We start from the raw sequence: 22,565 nt of genomic DNA, 5'->3' as shown, positions 1-22,565 counted from the left end.
TGTGTGGCATAACTTGGCAAACCAAATTTCTGTAAAACAGAATTTATTTCAATATTTTCCCACTGGAATACCATCATGAAACTTGGGAGACACATTAACAAATAGTGTTTGACTGACTTTTTTTTTCAGCAGAAAAACTCCCATTTTTGAAATTTTATAATTGAGAACAATTATTTTGGAAAAATTTAACTTATTTATGAATATGGTCAAGGAGCACCTGTTTTTAAACCTTATTAGAAACTGAACAGACTGGTACAAATTTCAGGTCTGTAAGTTAGTTTTGGAGATATGGCCATAGGTAGCAGTGTTGGGAGGGGTGTGGGCCAACAGCTTCAGGAGAAATTAGGGACAGAGTACCAGGTCGCAAGTTTTGTGAAACCAAGTCGTAGCCTTAGCCAGGTGACAGAAAACTAAGGTCAGCTATGCAAGGACTTTGAGAAGTAAGATCAGGTATTTATAGTTGGGAGAGCAGGAAACAGCCTGGCTATGAATGCAAGATATAGTATTAGGAGTGACCTGGATAAAATAGGAGCAGAAACTGGGCACAAGAATGTGGGTTTGTGGAGGTCTTCCAGCACCATGATCAGCCCTGGGTAAACACTGCTGTAAGGCATGTTAACACTGAGTTGAACGGGATGCTCCAGACACCGGCAAAGTCTCACATGAGTGTTGTTCCAGTTGATGCTATTGGTAGGTGGTGTTACATTACACATGGCCTGCACCTTAATAGGAAGGGGAAAGATAAGTTAGCTTCTCTATTAGCAGATACTGTAAGGGGGCCACAGTCACACAAGGGGTGATCCCTGTGGTTATTGGGACCACGCAGACAGTTTTTTTAGGTTAAAGCTTAATTCCAGACAGACAACAACCAAGGAAAATAGAAGGAAAGAAACTTCATGCACAGCAAATAGGGATGAAGCTAAGAGTGGTATCAACTTACTTCACCAAAATATCAGGGGAATAAAAAATAAAGTAAATGAACTGATAATGTGTTTAGATGATCTCAAAAATAAGAATGAGATCAATATACTTTGTCTGTCTGAGAACCATGTAACTGTGGGGGTGGAAAATGTCAGTATAAATGCGTATAATTTAGCGTCTTACACTTGTAGATCTAGTATGGATAAAGGAGGAGTTGCCATTTTTATAAAACAAGAGTATAAATACAGAACTGTAGAAGTAAGCAAATTTTGTGTTGATCAGTACTTTGAGGTTTGTGCATGTGAACTTCAGCTAGATAATGTTGTGTTGATATTAGCACCAGTGTACAGGTCTCCACTAGGAGATTGGGAGCTATTCATAAAAAAGTTTGACTCCCTATTATGCTGTCTGTCAGACAAAAAGAAGAAGTTATTATTCTGTGGTGATTTCAATGTTAACTTTCTGAGCAATTCTGATAGGAAAAGTGAACTAGAAGTGTTGTTAACAACATATAACTTAGAATCAGTTATCAGTTTCCCTACACGTGTAGCTCAGGACAGTAGTACTCTAATAGATAATGTATTTATACAGCAAGAGGATGTAGAACAAACACATACTTTCCCTGTCATAAATGGATTACTGACCATGATGCACAACTGATTAACTTACAAAACCTAACAGGGTGTACACTTCAGAAACCACTAAGTAAAAGTGTGAGGGTGCTCAACCTGGTGTCTATAGATCACTTCAGAGAAAGTTTAGGAAATGTAAACTGGAAAGATGTATATAATGAGCCAAATGCCAATGATAAATGCAACATATTTCTTGATAAATTTTATCCCTTTTTGAACATTGTTTTCCAAAGAAAATTACTAAATGTAACACCACAAACTTTTCAAAGAAGCCTTGGATTACTACAGGTATCAAAGTGTCTTCAGAAAGAAAAAGAAAACTGTATGAGACAGCAAGAACTAGTAAAGATCCAGAACTAGGTTTTACACTATAAAAATTATTGTAACATACTGAGAAAAGCTGTAAGGAAATCAAGAAATACGTATGTTAGAGAAGAAATTAACAACTCCAGCAATAAAATCAAATCAATATGGAATGTTGTTAGAAGGGAGACAGGAAAAGTAACCACTGGGGTAGGTAGTATTACTGTTAAAGAGAACAAGACCATCTTAACCAATAGTACACAGGTAGCCAATGTATTTAACAATCAGTTCTTAAGTGTAGGAGGAAAAATTGGTGAGAATAGTTTAAAAGAAAAAGCCATGCAGTACATGGAAGAGTCAGTTTTGAAAAATTTTAGTCAGATTAAGTTTCATCTAACAACCTCTTGTGAAATAAGGAAAATTATTAAATCTTTGAAAAATAAATGTTCTGTTGTAGTAGATGACATATCTAAACAAGTTATTAAAACAGTGTGGAGCAATGATGTTTTGAGTCACATAGCTAATGCATCACTGACTCAGGGTAATTTTCGAGACAGGTTAAAATATGCCATTGTCAGGCCTCTCTACAAAAAGCGGGAAACCACAGATGTCAATAATTACCGGCCAGTATCCTTGCTTACAGCATTTTCAAAAATCTTTGAGGAAGTAATGTACTCGAGTGGTTAGCCATCTCAACAGTAATGGGATACTTAGTAAATCACAGTTCGGATTTCAGAAATGCTGTTCCACTGAGACAACAATATACAATTTCACTGTCCACATAATAGAGCCTTTAAATAGTAAAATGTCACCAGCAGGAATATTCTGTGACTTATCCAAAGCATTTGATTGTGTTAACCATGACATTATGTTAGAGAAATTACAATTCTATGGTATAAATGGAACAGCAGATGAGTGGGTTAAGTCATATCTACAGAACAGGAAGCAATAAGTCTCTTTTTTTGCTTCAAGTGATTCAAAGGAGTTTGCCACTTCATCTAACTGGGATGAAATTACATTAGGTGTTCCACAAGGGTTGATCATGGGTCCCCTCCTGTTCTTGATGTAAGTGAATGACCTCCCTTCTTATGTGAAACAAGATGCTGAAATGACACTGTTTGCTGATGATACAAGCTAATTATTAATCCAGTAAAAGAATGTCCGATAGAAAATGATACAAATTAGGTCTTTGGAAAAGTTATTAATTGGTTTTCTGCAAATGGGTTGCTCTGAACTTTGAAAAAACACAGTACATCCAATTTTCTGGTTCAAAAAGTATAATTCCTTCAATAAACGTAACAGATCAAAAGAAGTCAGTAGCCAGGGTATAGTATACCAAGTTTTCGGGTGTACATATAGATGAGAATCTTAATTGGATAATTCATATTTTGGATCTCCTAAAGTGACTAAGTTCAGCAACTTTTGCAATCAGAATAATAGCCCATTTTGAGGATGTAGAAATTAGTAAGCTAACATACTTTACATACTTCCACGGAATAATATTCTGGGGCAACTCAACACTTAGGCGAAAAGTATTCACTGCTCAAAAGAAAGTAGTTAGAATAATGTGTGGGGTTCATAGTCACACATCTTGTAGGCATCAATTTAAAAAGTTAGGAATTCCTACAACTGCTTCACAGTACATTTACTCAGTATTGAAATTTTTTCTCAACAACATGGACCAGTTTAAAATCAACAGTGACATTCATGATTACAGTACCAGAAAATAGAAAGACCTACACTATCCTTGGCACAGAAAGGGGTAAAATATGCTGCTATAAAACTTTTTGATAATTTACCAGATGAAATAAAATGTCTGACAGACAGCAGTAATAGTTTCAAAAACAAATTGAAATCATACCTCCTTGACAACTTGACATAGATGACTCCTTGACATAGATGAATTTTTGAATATGAGTAAATAAATCTGGAGATATAATATATGCATTTTGTGCCATTTAAGGGAGTGGGATAGATAATAGAAATATTTAGGTATAACACTATAATGTAAAGAAAAAAAGAAAAAAGAACTTGTTTCCTGTGCGCGTTTCTTGTGCATTTGACACGTTCCTATCTCTGGCCACTGAGGCTGACCTCAGCCTTTACAAGATGTTCTTTTGGTCGAAATCTCAAATGTGAAGCAGTCTTTTTGTTGTGCCTGTCTGCAAAGTCTTCTCTATATGACGAGTAGCGATCTATTCTTTTCATGAGACTGTCGTTATTCTGTCATGTATTTTTCATTGTTTGATTTTGCCTAACGTGATTCTGGTATTGAGCAAGGTGGGGCAGTCGTTAGCATACTTTGGTTGCCCTCTGGAGGATGATGCTTCAAACTCACATCCGGCCATCTTGATTTAGGTTTTCCGTGATTTCACTAAATTGCTTCGGGTGCAACCTGGGATGCTTCCTTGAAGGGCACTGCCGACTTCCTTCCCAACCCTTCCCTAATCCAATGGGACTGATGATCTTGCTGTTTGGACCCCTCCCCAAATCGACCAACTAACCATGATCTGGTAGTTCTAACCTGTTCTTATAGCATTATGCACAGCACACTAGCTTGCGAGACAGGGAGGCAAGTCAGAGCTGGACCATATTCGTGTGGCATACTAATGATTGTGGATGTACACTGGTCAATTTGAGTGCAGCTTTTAGGTGGTTTCACCACTTGTTTAAGTACATGCTGTGCTGGTTCTCAAAATTCCACCTCAGAGAATATGATATGTAAACGATTAAAATATAATTACACACAGAACAAAGTTTACACAATTCAAAGATAAGTGACTCAAAAGACTCCCCTTCCTTAGATTACCTTGACGTGTGGAATCTAGAAGAGTAGGAGGGGAGGGAGAAGGAGATTAGTATTTTAACATCCCATCAACAATGAGGCCATTAAAGACGGAGCATAAGCTCGGATTAGGGAAGGACGGAGAAGGAAAGCGGCTGTGCCCTTTCTAAGGAATCATCACGACATTTGCCTTAAGTGATTTAGGGAAATCATGGGAAACCAAATATATATGACCGGACATGGGTTTAAACCATCGCCCTCTAAATGCAAGTTCCGTGTGTTAACCACTGCACAGCACTGCTTCGCATCAGGAAGATTACGCAAATTAGAAAAGTTAGTTCAAAGAAAACGATTTAGTACATTCACTTTTGGAAAATATAAAAATGGATAATAAGGCATTCACATTTATTTCTTAACATTTGTATAAATCTTCCAATTAGTTTAATACAGTGCTTTATCTCAAAGGAATCTTGAAGTTTAGATCTGCATAAAAGCAGAAGGAGACAGTTAACATTTATCAGTAAATGCAAATATGATCCCCCAAAAGTGGAGCAGCAGTGGTAAGTTTCATAAAAATTTGACTGTGTCACTCAACAATAGTTTCACTCACTACACAGATTTACAAGAAGGCATATGATAACAACTAAATGGTTCTCTCTTGAGATGCAACATTGAATAAAAGTCAATTAATGTTCGCTATTATATCTACTGTGAGAAATTCAAAGCAACTCAAGTGATGCACTCACAAAGAGACAAGAGTCCAAAACACACTGTGAAAATATTTGAAGTCCATTACAAATTTGAAGTTTATGCTTTGTACAATACTATATAAATGGCAGGTCTATGTGAAACACAACTTTGGTTTTACGTTATGATGGACTGCTTTCTCAAGGCATGTGTTCCAGGCCTTATGTAAAAATTAAAATCTCCGTCACTGTGGCATCAGGTGAGACAGTTGGGGCTGACCAACCACTATATTACCCCCAGCCAGTGGCATCATTTGGATGTGGTATGGAGAGGTGTGGGGTTAGTACACTGCTCTCCTGGCCATCATTGGCTTTGCAGACTGTGAAGCCACTGCTTCACATTCAAATAGCTCCTCAGTTGGTATCATGAGACTGAGTGGAACCAGTTCCAGATCTCCCAACAAGGAAAAATATTTGGCAGCCATCTAACCTGAGTGCTCAGCTACAGGGAGGGACAGGACATATGTAATCTTGCTTAGAAAGTTTATTCTTGACTGCCAAGAATGGATGATGATGGACAAAAAATTGCTTTTCCTCTCAATTTGAAATAGTTAAATCCAAAGAACCCAAAAGGAAGCCATGTGTAAAAACTGACATAAAGATTTTTGGCGGAAGGAAGAGAAATCTGTTGAAGAGCTTAAAAAATAACAATCCCACTCCCTGTCAAGGTAGATATATTAATCAGCCTGTCAAAATCTGTAAGAAAATTGTAGCACAAACCAAATGAATGGCAAATGATAACTATGTGGCAACATTCTCAAATGGAGCAAAGACAGTGTGGAACATCATAAGAAATGAAACAAATCAACTGCCTCATGAACATGTAAACACTGCTGTGATCCACAACTCCAAGAGTCACTAATCCCTAAAAAGTTGTAAACATATTCAACAATTACTGTGGAAGTAATTTAAAGAAATTACTACAAATCATCAACAAACCCACAAACTCTTTGTTCTTTTCAGAAACCACAGCTGATGATATTAGATTAAGCACAAACAGCCTCAAAAATAGACTTATATCTTGAATTGATGATATTCCAGATTTTATAATTAAGAACTGCAAAAGTAAAGTCACTGTTCCACTCTCTATTGTGTACAGTTCTTCGTTGATGACAGGTACATTTCCTGATTTTATGAAAGTGGTAAACATTATCCCAATCTTTAAGGAAGATGAAAAAAAAAATAATCTGGAAAATTACAGACCCATGTTATTGTTACCTGCGTTCAGTAAACTTCCGAAAATATTAATTTTCAAAGATTAATTAATTTTATGGGAAGGAATCAAATCATCTCTGATGCTCAGCATGGTTCCAGGAAAAATAAATCCATATCAACTGCTATATATGAGTAGGTAAACTCCACCCTAGATGCTCTAGACAAAAAAGTAATAAGTGATTGGGATCTTCTAAGCTTCGCCGAAAGATTTGAAATCTTAGACCACAAAATTCTATGAGACAATCTGCATGCATATGGTATCAGAGGCACCCCTGTAAACCAGATCAACCCATATCTCATACAGGAATCAAAAAGTAACAATAAAACACAATTATCAAAGTTACATCAGAACATACTACTTCATCTATGGCTATGTTGCACAAAGCATGCTCCAAGGAGTATTTCTGTTGATTCTGTACATAAACGACTCAAAATTGAACATCAGCGCCACTACCAGTACATTCTTTGCAGATGATACTAGTCTCCTCATAACCAGCAGAAATGACCATCAACTCCAAGTGAACTGGGTGACTGATTCGACAGAAGTAACCCTATAGCCAACACAAAAAGAAGCATCTTCCTGAATTCCCACCTGAGATCCAAGAAATTTATGCCTGATTTGAAACTAATGACTCTGAAATCATCAGAAACATGATTTGTAGGCCTGTGGATCGAAAAGAACTTAAAATGGCAAAAACACGTCAGCAACAGTAATAGTAAGCTGGGCAAAGTGTGTTATGTCTTACACATTCCTTGCATACTGCACAATGCCAGACACTGTTTGCACTGTGTACTATGCACAATATTATAATCTGACCATTTTGGTCATGAACTTTTTTTTTCCCTGATGGTGGTGGTGGTGGTGGTGGTGGGGGGGGGGGGGGGGAGTCATGGCTTTGCTATCCAGTTCTTCATATTAAATTATGATTTTTCAGATGTATAAAATATTCCGAGGTGTCCCCCACGGGGGGATACAAGTGTCCCCAAATGACTACATTGTGTTCAAGTGGGTGCAGTATAAGTCGAAAAGTCAAAGTATTTTATTTGATTTTATTTCATCAGAATACCTAAATTAGACAAAGCTTACTTAATGATTATATACATAAACTATGGTTTTATGATTGTGAAGAATATAATCAAAGAATCATTTTTTTTCTATCCAGACATAGGTGAATGTCACATTTTACACAATAAAGCTTTTGACACCATTCCTCACAAGCTACTTTTAATCAAGCTGCAGGCCTATGGGGTATCATCTCAATTGTGCGACTGGATTCGTGATTTCCTGTCAGGAAGGTCGCAGTTCATAGTAATAGACGGCAAATCATCGTGTAAAACTGAAGTGACATCAGGTGTTCCCCAGGGAAGCGTCCTGGGACCTCTGCTGTTCCCGATCTATATAAATGACCTGGGTGACAATCTGAGCAGTTCTCTTAGGTTGTTCGCAGATGATGCTGTAATTTACCGTCTAGTAAGGTCATCCGAAGACCAGTATCAGTTGCAAAGTGATTTTGAAAAGATTGCTGTATGGTGTGGCAGGTGGCAGTTGACGCTAAATGACGAAAAGTGTGAGGTGATCCACATGAGTTCCAAAAGAAATACGTTGGAATTCGATTACTCAATCAATAGTACAATTCTCAAGGCTATCAATTCAACTAAGTACCTGGGTGTTAAAATTACGAACAACTTCAGTTGGAAAGACCACATAGATAATATTGTGGGGAAGGCTAGCCAAAGGTTGCGTTTCATTGGCAGGACACTTAGAAGATGCAACAAGTCCACTAGAGAGACAGCTTACACTACACTCGTTCGTCCTCTGTTAGAATATTGCTGCGCGGTGTGGGATCCTTACAAGGTGGAATTGACGAAGGACATCAAAAGGGTACAAAAAAGGGCAGCTCGTTTTGTATTATCTCGTAATAGGGGAGAGAGTGTGGCAGATATGATACGCGAGTTGGGATGGAAGTCATTAAAGCAAAGACGGTTTTCGGCGCGGCAAAATCTATTTACGAAATTTCAGTCACCAACTTTCTCTTCCGAATGCGAAAATATTTTGTTGAGCCCAACCTACACAGATAGGAATGATCATCAAAATAAAATAATAGAAATCAGAGCTCGAACAGAAAGGTTTAGATGTTCATTTTTCCCGCGCGCTGTTTGGGAGTGGAATGGTGGAGAGATAGTGTGATTGTGGTTCGATGAACCCTCTGCCAAGCACTTAAATGTGAATTGCAGAGTAATCATGTACATGTAGATGTAGAAAATATGGTTTTGCCTTTGCAGCCCTGTTTCGTGCACCCGTCAAATGACTTTTTTGCCACTGACAAGTGGAAGGTGCCCAACGTTGTCCAAACAAACATCAGCTTCTGGACGAACTTCTGCATTGGCTCATTTTGAAGTTCTTGGAGATGGCTTTGGACTCTCACAAATGGGACGCTTCCTTTTCCTGGCAGCTGGCTTATCTATTTTTGTCAGTACTTTGGCCTCACATGCCCTCAAGTGAAGCAAATCAAGGGTCTTATTTTTAGGAGCACCTAATTTTGATGCATTTTTCTTGTACTCAATCCTTGCATTTACACATGCAATATGAACTGCATGAGCAAACGTGCGAAGCATTTACTTTCGTGATCCGAAGAGTGTGCGATAAATTGTGATCAGAAAATCCATTTTGTCGACCCCTCCCGTACGTTGATTGTAAACTTGAATAACTTCTGACTGTTCGATTTCAACATATTTCTCCAGACCCTATAAAAAAAATTCTATTACAAAAAGAAAAACTCATAAAAAATGTACATCTGAGTAACCCAGACGAAAAAGCCACTAAATTCATTTTTGTCGATTTTGAGGTGGACACACGGCCATATAGATACTTTCAATGCCTAAGTGATGGAATGTGTTTCAGGTTGCAAAACTGTCTATAAACCGTCAAAAATGGCTGTCAAAAATCATGTTCAGTTTCAACAGCAGCTAACTGCTGCCTTCGGGTGGAAAACCCGCTAAATGCCCAGTTGGCGTGGCTGCCGCCTTGCCATGTCCAGATGAAAAGCATGTGAACAGACATCAGACTTACCGATCTGGACATTCAGATCTACCTGTCAATCTGTCACGATTAGAATGGATATTTTTCTTATTCATCTTTAGGTTGGCTGCACTGTAAAAAATTCGTAAGCAACTATAACATTCTCGCTGCCAATGCATAATCGTTTGGATGGGACGAGTGTTTTGTGATTATCTCAGTGTCACTTATCATACTTAGGCAACTCAGCTTACAATGTACTGTATGATATAAAACGTCTAACATTACCTCCATCACTGTCTTGTTCAAAATTATCACCAGAATCATCGGATAGTTCGTCACTTTCAGATGAATTAAGGAGCTCTGTAATTTTTTCTTCTGTAAGTGGCCTTTGTCTATCTTGGAATCAGGGCATTGTGAAATTACCATAAGATGACTAAAAAGACAGCAAAATAATGTCCTAAATTTCTATGCTATTACAATCTTTCAATCACAATGTCCTCATTTGGAGACATGTATAAAGTTATAAATATGTCACTTAACCTTTCATTCTGAAAGAAACCTGTAGTTTTCACCTTCAAGAATGCATCTTTCTGTGCAAAAATAATTTTTTTTACCTAAACTCAGAAAATATTAACCGGCTGATGGGAGGTACAAAGATTACTGGGAAGTGCCCATGTGACTGTGCACATTCAGTTTTGTTTTGTGGTACCACAGATTGACAGGAGATGTTGACACTGTTTTCAGTGACAATGCTTGTGACGATATGAGGACAACAGTCACAAATGGTAAAATCTCACGAATTTTAATATACTATGCATTTATTAATATGTCTTTATATGAGGACACGATGACCGGCAGGGCAAATGCAGTATGGTATCATTGTGGGGAGACTCCACACATGGTTCGGTTGTTCTTCTCACCCTGGAAAGAGCTGTGAGAATAATGAACAGGGCAAAGCCTTACCTGCAGACCTCTCTTCCAAAAACCACTCATTCTACCTCTTGGCAGTCATCTCATATTACAAATGTGTAAGTTTGTAATAAAGTAATGTTGCAAAGTTCAGCAACAATATGAATGTCCATGATCATGGTACAAGACAAAAAATGAAGCTTCATGTTCAAAAAATGTTTGCCTCTGCCTTTAAAAATGCACCTTTTAACCAAGGCATTCAACTGTACAACAGTCTGCCTTAAAAATAAAGAAAAAACAGCAATCCCTGATTTTGTTTAATAAGGATCTAAAACATTCTTGCTTGATCATCCTGATTATGAGATTCTGATTATGAAATCAACCGGATTATGAGATCCTATAACATGGTTTGTGTATTTAACCTTCACATTACCTATTGGGGGGGGGGGGGGGGGGGAGTTGGGAGTTTACTTTATCCCCAGCTCTTGAAAGTATTGTGTATTGTAATTTAGTCAGATCCTGTATATTTTAAAATTCTGAAAAGTTATTGTTTTTGTTTTTAATTAAGTCTCTGAAAATTTTCCACAAACATATTAAATTTTTCAGTTACACTTAATCTTAAATTTAAGCCTTAATGGTAGATGTGACATTATACAATGCATGTCACATTCAGTATTTTCAAGTTCAGGACCCTACTTACACATCAATATCTCATTCAAAAACATGTTATGAGTAAAAGTAAACCAGTATTAATTAATTCAGTATTGAAAAAAAAAATGTTTGCAGTGGGCATAAAGCAGCCCCTCCCCCCATAATAGATGCTACTGAAAATGCATTGTATTGTTAGGGTCAGTATTCCTGGTACTTAACATAATGTACTTAATATGAAAATGTAGAAAGTAGGTAACACCTTTGAATATGTTGAGAATATTTAAAAGTGCTCTTTACAGTGTATGTTTATATTAAGAAGACATCTACTTACCAAGTTTTAGATCAGCAGCTCCCTCAGAAAAAATAATTTACAGTTAAATTAGAGACAAATCTATAAAACAAAAGTAATGAAATTGGGATTTGTGATATTTATACTGTTCTCCTTCATTTGACACAAAAGATATTGTGTTGTCGTACAAAAATACTGAAAGGTAATTTTGGTATCCCTGTCAGACTCTAGTATATTGGATGAGTAATTGTTAGTGCTCAAGAGTTGGAGTGAGCAGCAAAGTCAGCATAAGCCCTGCGAATGTCATGTACGTTGCACAGTGACTTTAGAATTGTAGCTTTCCTTGTGTGACCACACAGATTCTGTAGTCATTGCATGATAGCATTAGCCCTGATTCTCATTTGCTCACTTATGATCGTTTGCATTTGTGTTGTGATTTCTTATACTTCCATGTTTTTCCCTGGCTGTGTTTTTGAACTCTCTGCTTACCGGTTATGTTGACACTTCATGTTTATTGTGGATGCCTTGCATCATGGTATTCCACACTCAGCCTGGGTGTTTTCATGAGTTCTATTGTTTTGCTACACGGGACATAAGAACTGACAATGAGAACTTGCTTTTGTGTATACGTCCATTTCTGTGTTAAGAGTGGTGTGTTGTGGCCTCATGGATGCAGCAGGTTTTGGAGTTTGGAGACAACAAATGCAGCTGCAAGAACTTCAGCTGAAGCAGCAACACCACCAACAACATTGGCAACAGCAGCAGCCAACAGGAGCATGTGTAGGAGCTTATTTGTTTCCTGACCACACAGCCAGCAACACAAGCACTGACAGTGCAGCCTCTGCTGCCGCCTCCAGTCCCATTTGAAGCTTTTGATGAGACCACAGAAAAGTGGGAAAATATTTATGCTATTTAAGCTTTACTATCATGCTGAGCATATCACCAAGGCTGTACATTAGAGCACACTGATGTTGTCTAGTAGAAGGTGATTGTATAACATGGTACAGAAATTTCTGCCCCTTGTGGACCCTGAAAAAGCAGAATTTGCAGTGATGTATACATTACTCACATACTACTATGGTCAGCAAGTACATGTGGCAGCTACCTGCTTACATTTCAGCCAATGTCATAAGCATTCCAGGCAGTCATGTGCAGCTTGGGTGGCCCACTAGGAGAAGTTAGCATGAAAATCTTATTTTGAATGTAAGCAATGCAAAACAACCTATGCAGATTCTCGTAAGTCATGATGTAGTGGTGCTGCTGGCACTAGGAAGTTCAGTACAGACTAAAGCAATATAATCTAATGTCAGACAAGGTAGCACAAATTGCAGAATTGTAGTATTTGATTTCTGCAGTTCAAAATGTGTTTTTGTACAGTTGATAGGTGGCATTCCAGTGCCTGTCAGCTACAGAAGTGGGGGCCAAAGCAGACCACTTTCGGTCCCTGACTCTGTGAACAAATCACTGAATTTACAGCAGGCACAGAGCACATCCTTCCCAGTGTCAAACTCCCGTTCCTCCATTCAGGCACAGCAACCTTGCCCAAATTGCTGGTCATTACACAAAAGGAGAATGATGCACACATTTCTTTGCAGCTTGTTGAGCCTCCCATATTCCAGGACACTTAGCAGCTGTGTACAGAAAATGCAGTGAATAGCAATATGGTACAACATTCCTGTGTTCGCAGTCGAGCCTGTGAGCACAGCAGCGAGCCTTCAGGTGCACCCTATCACTGTAGACTTGGAGATAGATTAGTAAGCTGGGCATTGCACAAAATGTCAATTAAACACAGGAGCCTCATCCTGTCTGATCAGTTTAGCAGTTTAGATATTGTATGTAGCCCCAGCCGGGGTGCTCCCTCCCCCCCCCCCCTCCCCCCTTATAGTATTTGATAGTGGGTAGTAGATCTTTTGTTGAGACAACTGCTAGTCACAGTCAAAAACAAAAATGTGGAATGCCACTTCATGCTGCTGGTTGTCAATTTGCAGTTGGCAGAAAACATTTTCGGGTTTGATCCTTTCACAATGTTTCAATTTGGATTAGTCAATAAATTTAGCCTTGTCTTTCAGGTAGTATTATTTCAGAACTTGGAGGCATTCCTACAGTCATTCGATGAACTTTTTTGTAAGAATATCAATAGAGTCAACAGTTTTGGGGCCCAAGTAACAATATAACCTTTGGCAGTTCTGTTGAGCCTGCCCCATGCTGTTTGCTACACGAGATAAAGTGAAGACAGAACATGACAGATGGCTGAAGCTTGGGGTGGTGCCACTAGTTTCCACAAGCCTGTGGACAACCACCATGGTCATGATACGAAATCCAATGGTGATGTTCAAATCTGCAGGGATTTCAAGCTCATACTCATCACACAAAGTGAAATAGATGTTAGTTCCATATTCTGTCCCAAGGAGTAGCTGGATAAATTGGCCAGCAATTTCGATCAGTATTTTTACAATACTGACCTCAGAGGTGCATATTTGCAGTTGCCATTGGATTCTGAGCCGTGGCAGATTTTAGTATTAACTATTCCTTTCAGGATGTACCAGTTTAAATGTTTGCCATTTGGGGCAGCTTCAGCAACATTTTATTTAGCAACTTGCCCAGGTATTCTGTGCAGCATCAACTATTTGGATATCATTTTGGTCACTGGCACCATGCAAGAACAGGAACAGCATTTACAAAAATTTGTAAGCAGTTTTCAGGGACTGTTAGATGATGGACTGTGTTGCAAGCTTGATAAATGTAGTAGTTTTTTTAATTTATTTTATTTTATTTTATTTTATTTTAAACCCTAGAGGGCAGTACTTAGGGCACGTATTAAGCAAGTATGCTACCATACTGATGGCAGATCATATTGCAGCATTAGACAATTTGCCCATTAATAAGAATGTTGGAAGTTAAAGTTATTTTTAGGGAAGGTAAATTACTGTTCAAAATTCATTCCAAGGACAGCTTACCTTTGTCATTCATTGAATCAGATTTATCAGTAAGGAGTAGAGTTTATGTGGCTGGAGGCATGTCAGTTGATGTTCCAGCAATTGAAGAAATACCTCTGCTGTGCTCTGTGTTTCGCCACTCTCACACAGATATCCTTATGGCTCAGGGCAGCCTACTGCATTTACCTCAAAGACCTTGTCAGCAGCACAGAGAAATTATTGTCAGATTGAGAAGGAGGCACTTGCAATCATATATGGAGTAAAAGATATCCATGTTTTCTTGTATGGCACTTAAGTTCTTCCTCCTTATAGATTGTAAGTCACTCAACCTGCTGCTTAATCCTTGGTCCAAGCTCCCAGACAGAACAGCACAATGTTAACTGCATTGGCTGTTGTTTCTGAATAATTGTTCCTATGACATTCACCATAGGCCCACGTCACTGCATGTGAATACAGACTCCTTGTCTTGGTTACCAGTGAGTCCCAGCTTTGACTTCTATAAGCAGGAGGCAATCTGTTTTGCACAGGACCTGAACATTTGGGATATCCTCAATGAATTTCCTTGTACAACATGGGAAGACACATCAAATAATAGGCGGGGATCCACTCTAGGGCAATGCAGTTCCATTAGTCCATTACAGATGGCTGAAATGTTTTCCCACGGAGTCAGACCTGGCACTCGGGACTATTTCAAACTTAGCAATAGTCTCAACATTGCAGAAGATGCCCTATGGCTGGATGCAGAAGATCAGAATTGACACATTCTTATTCCACCTTTCTTGTGGCAACACGTTCTGAACAATACATCCATTGGGGGATGTTATGCACGAAAGCACTAGCCTGGTGACATGTCTGTTGGCCAACAACTAATACTGCCATTGAGCACTCAGTAGATGGCCATTCAATGTCCACCCACAGCCAGGCGGCCCTGCCACAAAAATATTATCCATGGCAAATGCCAGTCTCTTCTTAGTAATCATTTGGTTGTTGCTGAGAGACACCTTGTCTGATTTTCCGTATGTTGCTCATTCATCCTCCACGACATTATGTGCTGCAATACAGCCATAGCTGCCATTATTGCTGTCGAGGGTGTGCTGTGCACAGTGATTGTAGACAGTGCTCACTTGTACATGTTGGAAGATACTGAAGTGTTCTGCCACTGAAATGGAATTCAGTATATGACCAGTATGCAGTTCAGTCTTATATCAAAAGCAGGGTCCAAGCAGTTAATCAGGATGACCAAATCAGAGCTAAGGAAAACAGTCTCGGCAGTACCTAGAGAGGATGCCCTGTCTAGTTTTTTGGTGTCTTACTGACCAGTTCCAATCAACAGGCACAGTCCTGCTAAGGTGTTATATGGCCATAAGCCATGCAATGTCTTTCACCCATTGTGCTCACTGCCACATGTCTCTTGTCATGACCCATAACATGGTATCATCAAGGTCCTGCTGTCTGGGCATCCATATTCAGGCCAACACCTAGGTGGACACAAAGCATAACAGTGGGACGTAAGTGATGACAGCTTTATATACATGTGGTAGGTCAATAGCTCATGACATGCCATGCAAACCAGCTGTGCCTGTGTCAAACTCAGTACTGGGCCCACAAATCAGGCACACGGAACCTCTTAGCCCAGGTGGGAGGGACCAACCAATCTTTGCCTCCAGCACCAAGTGGCACCTGTAAACATTCCTACTGCCTGTGTACTGCTCACCCTGTGATTGCTGCCCTCATCCTGATAAATACACCACCCAGAAGACCTTTTTGCCAAGGGGTATCTGATGGAGGTCGAGTACCTCTATCCATCTTCACTGCAGCTAGCAGGAGGTGCTCCCCAGTCTTCGTCAGGTCTCCGTCACCAGTCTCTGATAGAGTGGTTGCCCATCATCACCCCACTAATGTCCTGGCAAAGAGTGCCCAGGCTAAGAGATCCTTGTCAGTCACCTTGGCAACTCTGACACAAACTGGGCCATTTTTGACCCTGTGTGCTTCTTAAAGGGATGAGGGATTTGGTATTCATGCCAGAATCCTATATGTCAGACAAGGAGTTTTCCACAGTCAAGAGTAAAGAGTGATCCATGACTCCCAACATAAGCAGCATGAGTGTCACATACATTGGACAATACTTTTGGGACTATAACATTCATGGTGTTACCACTCTATACCCGTAGTCAGTTTTGTAATAGTGTTAGCCTGGATTTTTGTTTACTCAGTTTATGCTTGCTTGTATTCATGTTGTGAATTCTTTGCATTGTTGCACTGTTACAGATCCATATTTGCCCCTGATTGTGTTTTTGGTCTTTCTGCTTGCCAGTTAGATTGAAACTTGGAGTTTTATCAGTGGGTGCTTGTGTTGTGATACTCTGCCCCAATCCCTAGCATTTCCATGTACACCAACATCTTGGTGAGATGTAACAGTAAGGATTGCATAATGTGGCATGAAATGCATAATTCTCTAAGCTCCTACACAGCAAGGAAACTCACAAGCAGAGTGTGCCACTTTCACTCAAATACTAACCTGTTAAATTCCTGAGATTCTGGTGCTTTGGCAGTGCATTGAGTTATTTGGATGGATAAAAAATCTACTTACCAAGCGGCAGCAGAACACACATAAAAGAAGGCTTAGAATTAGGCAAGCTTTCAGAGCCAGTGGCTTCTTCTTCAGGCAGAAAGGTTGAAGGAGAAGAAAGAACGGTGAAGGAAAACGACTGGAGAGGTCTACAAAAAGCGGTACATTTCAGGAAAGTCACCCACAACTGCCAGTCATGGGAGACTTACTGGACAGGATGAGAAGGAAAGACTGATTGTGGACAGGATGAGAAGGAAAGACTGATTGTTGGGGAATGCATCAGATGAGATTTGAAAACCTGAGAGCTTAAAAATGGAAGACAGGGTAAAGTGCAAGACAGAAATTACTACTTAAACGCCTTGCATGAGTTAATAAGAGTGAAAATCTAAGCGCATTGTACGTAGCAGAGGTGAGAGGGAGGCAGTGAGAAATAGATGGTAAGACAAAGAAAGATGTAGAAAATTAAAATGGAGTGAAGAAGAGTTATTGTGGGGAAATGTTTAGATGGAAGAAATTAAGGCCAGCTGGGTGGTGAGAACCATGGACATGTTGTAGTGCTAGTTCCCACCTGTGGAGTTCTGAGAAACTAGTGTCTGGAGGGAGAATACGGATGGTGTATGTGGGGAAACAGGCACTCGGGTCATAATTGTAATGTTGTAGAGCATGTTCTGCAACAGATATTGTGTTTTGCCAGTATACACCCTCTGCCCATGCCCGTTCACCCCAATTGATAATTTTGTGGTAGTCATGCCAATGTAAATGACTGAAAGTGTTTGTAAACAGCTGGTATATGACGAGCTGTTTCACTGGTGGCTCTTCCTCTGATAGTATATGTTTTGTGAGTTACAGGGCTGGTATAGTGGTGGTAGAAGGGTGCATAGGACAAGTCTTGCAGTGGTGATGGTCACAGGGGTAGGAGCCATAGGGTAGGGAGACGGGTGCAGAAGGAGCATTGGGTCTGACAAGAATATTGCAGAGATTGGGAGGGTGGTGAAAAGCTATTTTAGGTGTTACGGATAAAATCTCAGACAGAATGGATCTCATTTCAGGGTATGATTTTAGGAAGTCATGGCCTTTTTGTAGTAGCTGATTAATACATTCCAGACCTGGATAATACTGAGTGACCAATGGTGTATTCTGAAGTTGCTTTGTGGAGGGATCAGCTGTACCAGGATTGGATGTGATGGCCTGGCAAATCTGCTTTTGGACTAGTCTGTTGGAATAATTACGTTCAGTGAAGGCTTCGGTGAGAGTGATGTATTGCTGTAAAGAGTCTGCATGGTGGTCTGGAATGTATTAATCAGCTACTTCGACATAGCCATGACTTCCTAAATTCATACCCTGCAATGAGATCCATTCTACTGAGATTTTACCCACCACACCTAGAATAGCTTTCCCAATCTCTGCAATATTCTTGTCAGACCCTATATGCCTTCTGCACCCATCTCCCTATCCTATGGCTCATTTTCTGTGATCATCCCCACTGCAAGACTTGCCATATGCACTTTCCTACCACCACCTATGCCAGCCCTTTAACTGGCAGAGCATATACTATCAAACGGAAGGCCACCTGTGAAATGACACGTCATATACCAGCTATTATATAAACACTTTTTGGCCTTTTACATCAGCATGAAAAAAAAATGTAAATGAAGTCCCATGCTTCTTTACAGAGCGTAGGGGAACGATGCGGGAGACCTGCACCGCCTTACTAGGCAAGGTCCTAATGGAGGTGGTTTGCCGTTGCCTTCCTCCGACCGTAAGGGGGATGAATGATGATGATGAAGACAACACAACAACACCCAGTCATCTCCAGGCAGGAAAAATCCGTGACTCCGCCAGGAATCGAACCTGGGACCCCGTGCTTGGGAAGCAAGAATGCTACCGCGAGACCACGAGGGGCAGACTTACATCAGCATAACTATCACCAAATTATCAGTTAGGATGAGTAGGCATAGACGGAGCATGTATACTGGCAACACACAATATCCTGTAGAAGAGCATGCTCTACAGCATGACCTTAATGCCTGTTTCACCACACTTGCCATCTCGATTCTTCCCCCAGACACCTGTTTCTCAGAAGTCTGCAGGTGGGAACTAGCACTACAACATGTCCTAGGTTCTTGCCACCCACTTGGCCTTCATTTATGTTAATTTCTTCTGTCTAAACAGTTCTTCACAGTAACTACTCTTTTCATCACTCCTTTTTAATTTTTTACATCTTTCGTTGTCTTAACCATCTATTTTTCACTGCCCCCTCCCACATCTGTTATGTACAATGCACATAGCTTTGCACTCTTATTAACTCATGCATGATGTTTAAGCGGTAATCCCTGTCTTGCATTTTACCCTGTCTTCCATCTTTAAGCTCTCAGGTTTTCAAATCTCGTCCGATGCAGTTCCCAACAATCAGTCTTTCCTTCTCATCCAGTCTGGTAAGTCTCCTCTGACCCATGGTTCTGGGTGACTTTCCCGAAATCTACCATTTTTCTTAGACATCTCCACTCATTTTCCTTCACCCCTCCTCCTTCCCCTTCAACCCCTCAGCCTGCAGAAGGAGCCACTGGCTCCGAAAGCATGCCTAATTCTAACCTTATTTTATGTGTGTTTTACCGCTGCTTGCCAAGTAGATTTTTTCTATGTAATTAATTAATTTTGTAAAAGAATGACCGTTTTCATTGTTGCATGAATTATTTGGTGTGATGTGCTGAAATTGCGACGCCCCCAGTTATTAAAAACCTGATTACTATTCTAAAACATCATACGAATGACATAATGGCAGGAAAAATAAAATGGGAGCAGTCTTCATTGTCCTTTGTATAAACTAGCTCAATTTTTAGCTTTGGTCTATTTTTAAATATTAATTATAGTTTGTAGAAGAAATCAGCCAGAATTTGGGTAAAGATTAACACATTATGTAGTAAAATAAGAACACACAATTGTCCACAGAAACAATGAAGTGGTGATCCATGTAACACAATGTAACTCAAATGAATAACACATCTTAACATAAAACATTTTGCAGAATTTGCATCTGTGCCTATGTATAACATTTATAAAATCTTACTTTATCCTCTGATTCAGCAAAGACTACTTTCACATAACTGTCAAAAATCTAACTGTAGAAGTTTTTCTTAACTCTCAATTTTGACATACCTTAATGATCCACTTAAATATATAGTGATACAACCTAGCTACCTCCTCTGGTGCTGGTACATCTCTTTTCTATCATTAGATAGAATGTATTGCAGATTCAGTTTGCAAATCTAGATGATTGAGAGAAGAAGTTTTTTCATGTGTTACAGATATCGCATCTGAATTTTTGTTCATCTGAATTTCTGTTGATGATTGATAGTAAAAACTGGACAAAAAGTAAGATGTTGGAGAAAAAGTAAAAGGAAAGAATCCTTGATTGTAATAACTTTCAGAAATAGGTGAAAATTCACAAACGGGTTCTGTAAGAATGGATTACAACTGCATGTTGCCACAGGTCTCCCACTCATACGCAAAAATCTAAGACTTCACATGGTATGAGGTCAGCATAACAGCAGCTCCAAATAGGGTTGGCCCCACAACATGAGGCTGTTTGAAGGAGTATGTCAACCAGTGAGCTGTTACAGTGCACTTTGTGGTATTCTTCATTACAACATGGGCCAGAAACAATATTTGGCTGACTCACATGCAAAAGACTCGTATTTAATCTGGAAGAATGACTAAGAGCGACAAATGTAGCCCACCCATTTGGCATTTCTCACAGCATTATTTTACATGGATGGGGAGCATTCTGAACTGCAAATGCTGTTGCCTGAAGGAGAGGAGATGGTCAACTACAGCAGCAGGTGACTGCTACATTGTACAACAGGCAAGAAGGGAGCCATGTCACACAGTAGGAGTAATTGCAACCACATTTAAAAGGACTGCAGTGCATGCAGTCTCATCCTCCACGATGGTATGGTGACTGTACGGTGTGGTCTCTTTGCCTGATGACCAGTAAGTTGTGTTCCTTTGACACCCATCTGTCAATGCCACTGTTGGAGATGGTGTCAGGAGCATAGGCAGTAGGCCAGTGAGTAGTGGGGTTGCTTTCTTTTCTCGAAAAAGAGCAGATTCAGTCTGAGTAGTCATCCTAGATGTGCCAGCATATGGCAAAGAGTGGGAACATAGTCGAACATGGTCGTTTTGGTGGTCCAGGTGTTATGGTGTGGGGAGGCATAATGTTGCACGAGATCCTTGAACATGGTGCACTCACCGGTCAGCACTACTGTGATTCTGTACTCCTTCCCCAAGAGCATCTATCAGGAAAGCATTTGGCCCTGGCTTCATTTTTATGGATGACAGTATGCGACCACATTGAACAATGCAAATGGAGGAGCTCTCAGAATGAGAGGATATTTGGCAGATGGACTGATCTGTCTGTTCCCCTCGACTTAAACCTCATCGAGCACTTGTGGGATGTGTGGGGCAGACATAGAGCAGCACACCCACATGCACAAATGACCATCCCACAGTTGTCAACCACACTGGTGGAGGACTGGAATGCCCTACCACAAGAACTCATTACCAACCTTGTGGCCAGTGATAGAGAACTTTGCAGAGTGGACATTGCCATCCTTGGTGATCACACACACATTATTAAGAACCATGTCTCACCTTATAATGTCCAATAGACCATCATAAATCATGGTATCTTCAATGAACTTATTGTCCTTGAAAAAAAGTATTAGTTATGTTCGCCTCCGTGCATGTTGCTTTCAGTTATCATCTGTACTGTACTGTACCATACTGTAGCAGGTCTTTCAATATGTGGTCCAAGTCTCATCAAGCTGTGTTACTTGGCAATGGCACATATGACAGCTACTTTTGTCCTTAACTTTTGCACACCACTGTAATGTAGAGGGGTTTGTGAGTGGGAAGCTTACAATGAGTCAAATCTGTAAGTGTTCTAATTTTAATATATAGGTGTATGACAGAAGTTAGAGTTACACTATCACCTAGTTTATAGTTAAAATCTTTCTGCATTTAATGCCTTATTCATAAAAGTCTCTTTATAAACACAGGATGCCACTTTTGATGGCCACCCACTCTTGGCAGTTCAGTGTCTTCGAGGATATGTGCTTGCAGTGACCGGAAACTGTTTAATGATGTGGGCCATGGACATTGGCCTACTCTGTTATACTTCACAGTCATTTGTCAAACATCTGCCGGCAAGTTCTGGATTTGATAAGCCAGCATTAATAAAATTCTGTGAACTTCAAGGTATGTGATTCATAATACTTTTGTTAAAATTTGTTTAAGAATGAGTGATGCAATCTGGTTCAGAAAAAAAATTAAGTACTATTAAAAATTGTGTCAAACATATGAAATAAAAAAATTCTCATTCTACGAAATATGTTTCAGGGTAAATCATAATTGTATGCAATCTCTGCTGATTTTTTAAGCATTGTTCTTTCTTAGTTTCTCTTCATGTATTGGAAATGGAAATACTTCTCTAAAAGCTTTCAGTGGCTTTGGATAAAAGTCACAATTTTACTTCAGTATTGAATTTCAGGTTTTTGAAGTTTACACGATTTGTAGGTTTGAGATATAACTT

The 22,565-nt window shown here is 39.6% G+C and overlaps 1 protein-coding gene across 1 annotated transcript in view; it reads left to right on the top strand.

The window, feature by feature from the left end:
- The window catches only part of LOC126262308 (uncharacterized), a 248,561-nt gene that overhangs the window by 52,775 nt on the left and 173,221 nt on the right, over positions 1–22,565 (top strand). Inside the window, exon 3 of the mRNA XM_049958852.1 lies at positions 22,033–22,231. Within this exon, the coding sequence (XP_049814809.1) occupies positions 22,033–22,231 (199 nt within the window). The remainder of the gene's footprint in view (positions 1–22,032; positions 22,232–22,565) is intronic.

This window comes from Schistocerca nitens, chromosome 6, assembly GCF_023898315.1.
Source record: "Schistocerca nitens isolate TAMUIC-IGC-003100 chromosome 6, iqSchNite1.1, whole genome shotgun sequence".
NCBI lineage: Eukaryota > Metazoa > Arthropoda > Insecta > Orthoptera > Acrididae > Schistocerca > Schistocerca nitens.
The sequence above is the reverse complement of the archived record's forward strand: the minus strand, read 5'-3'. Positions and strand labels throughout refer to the sequence as shown.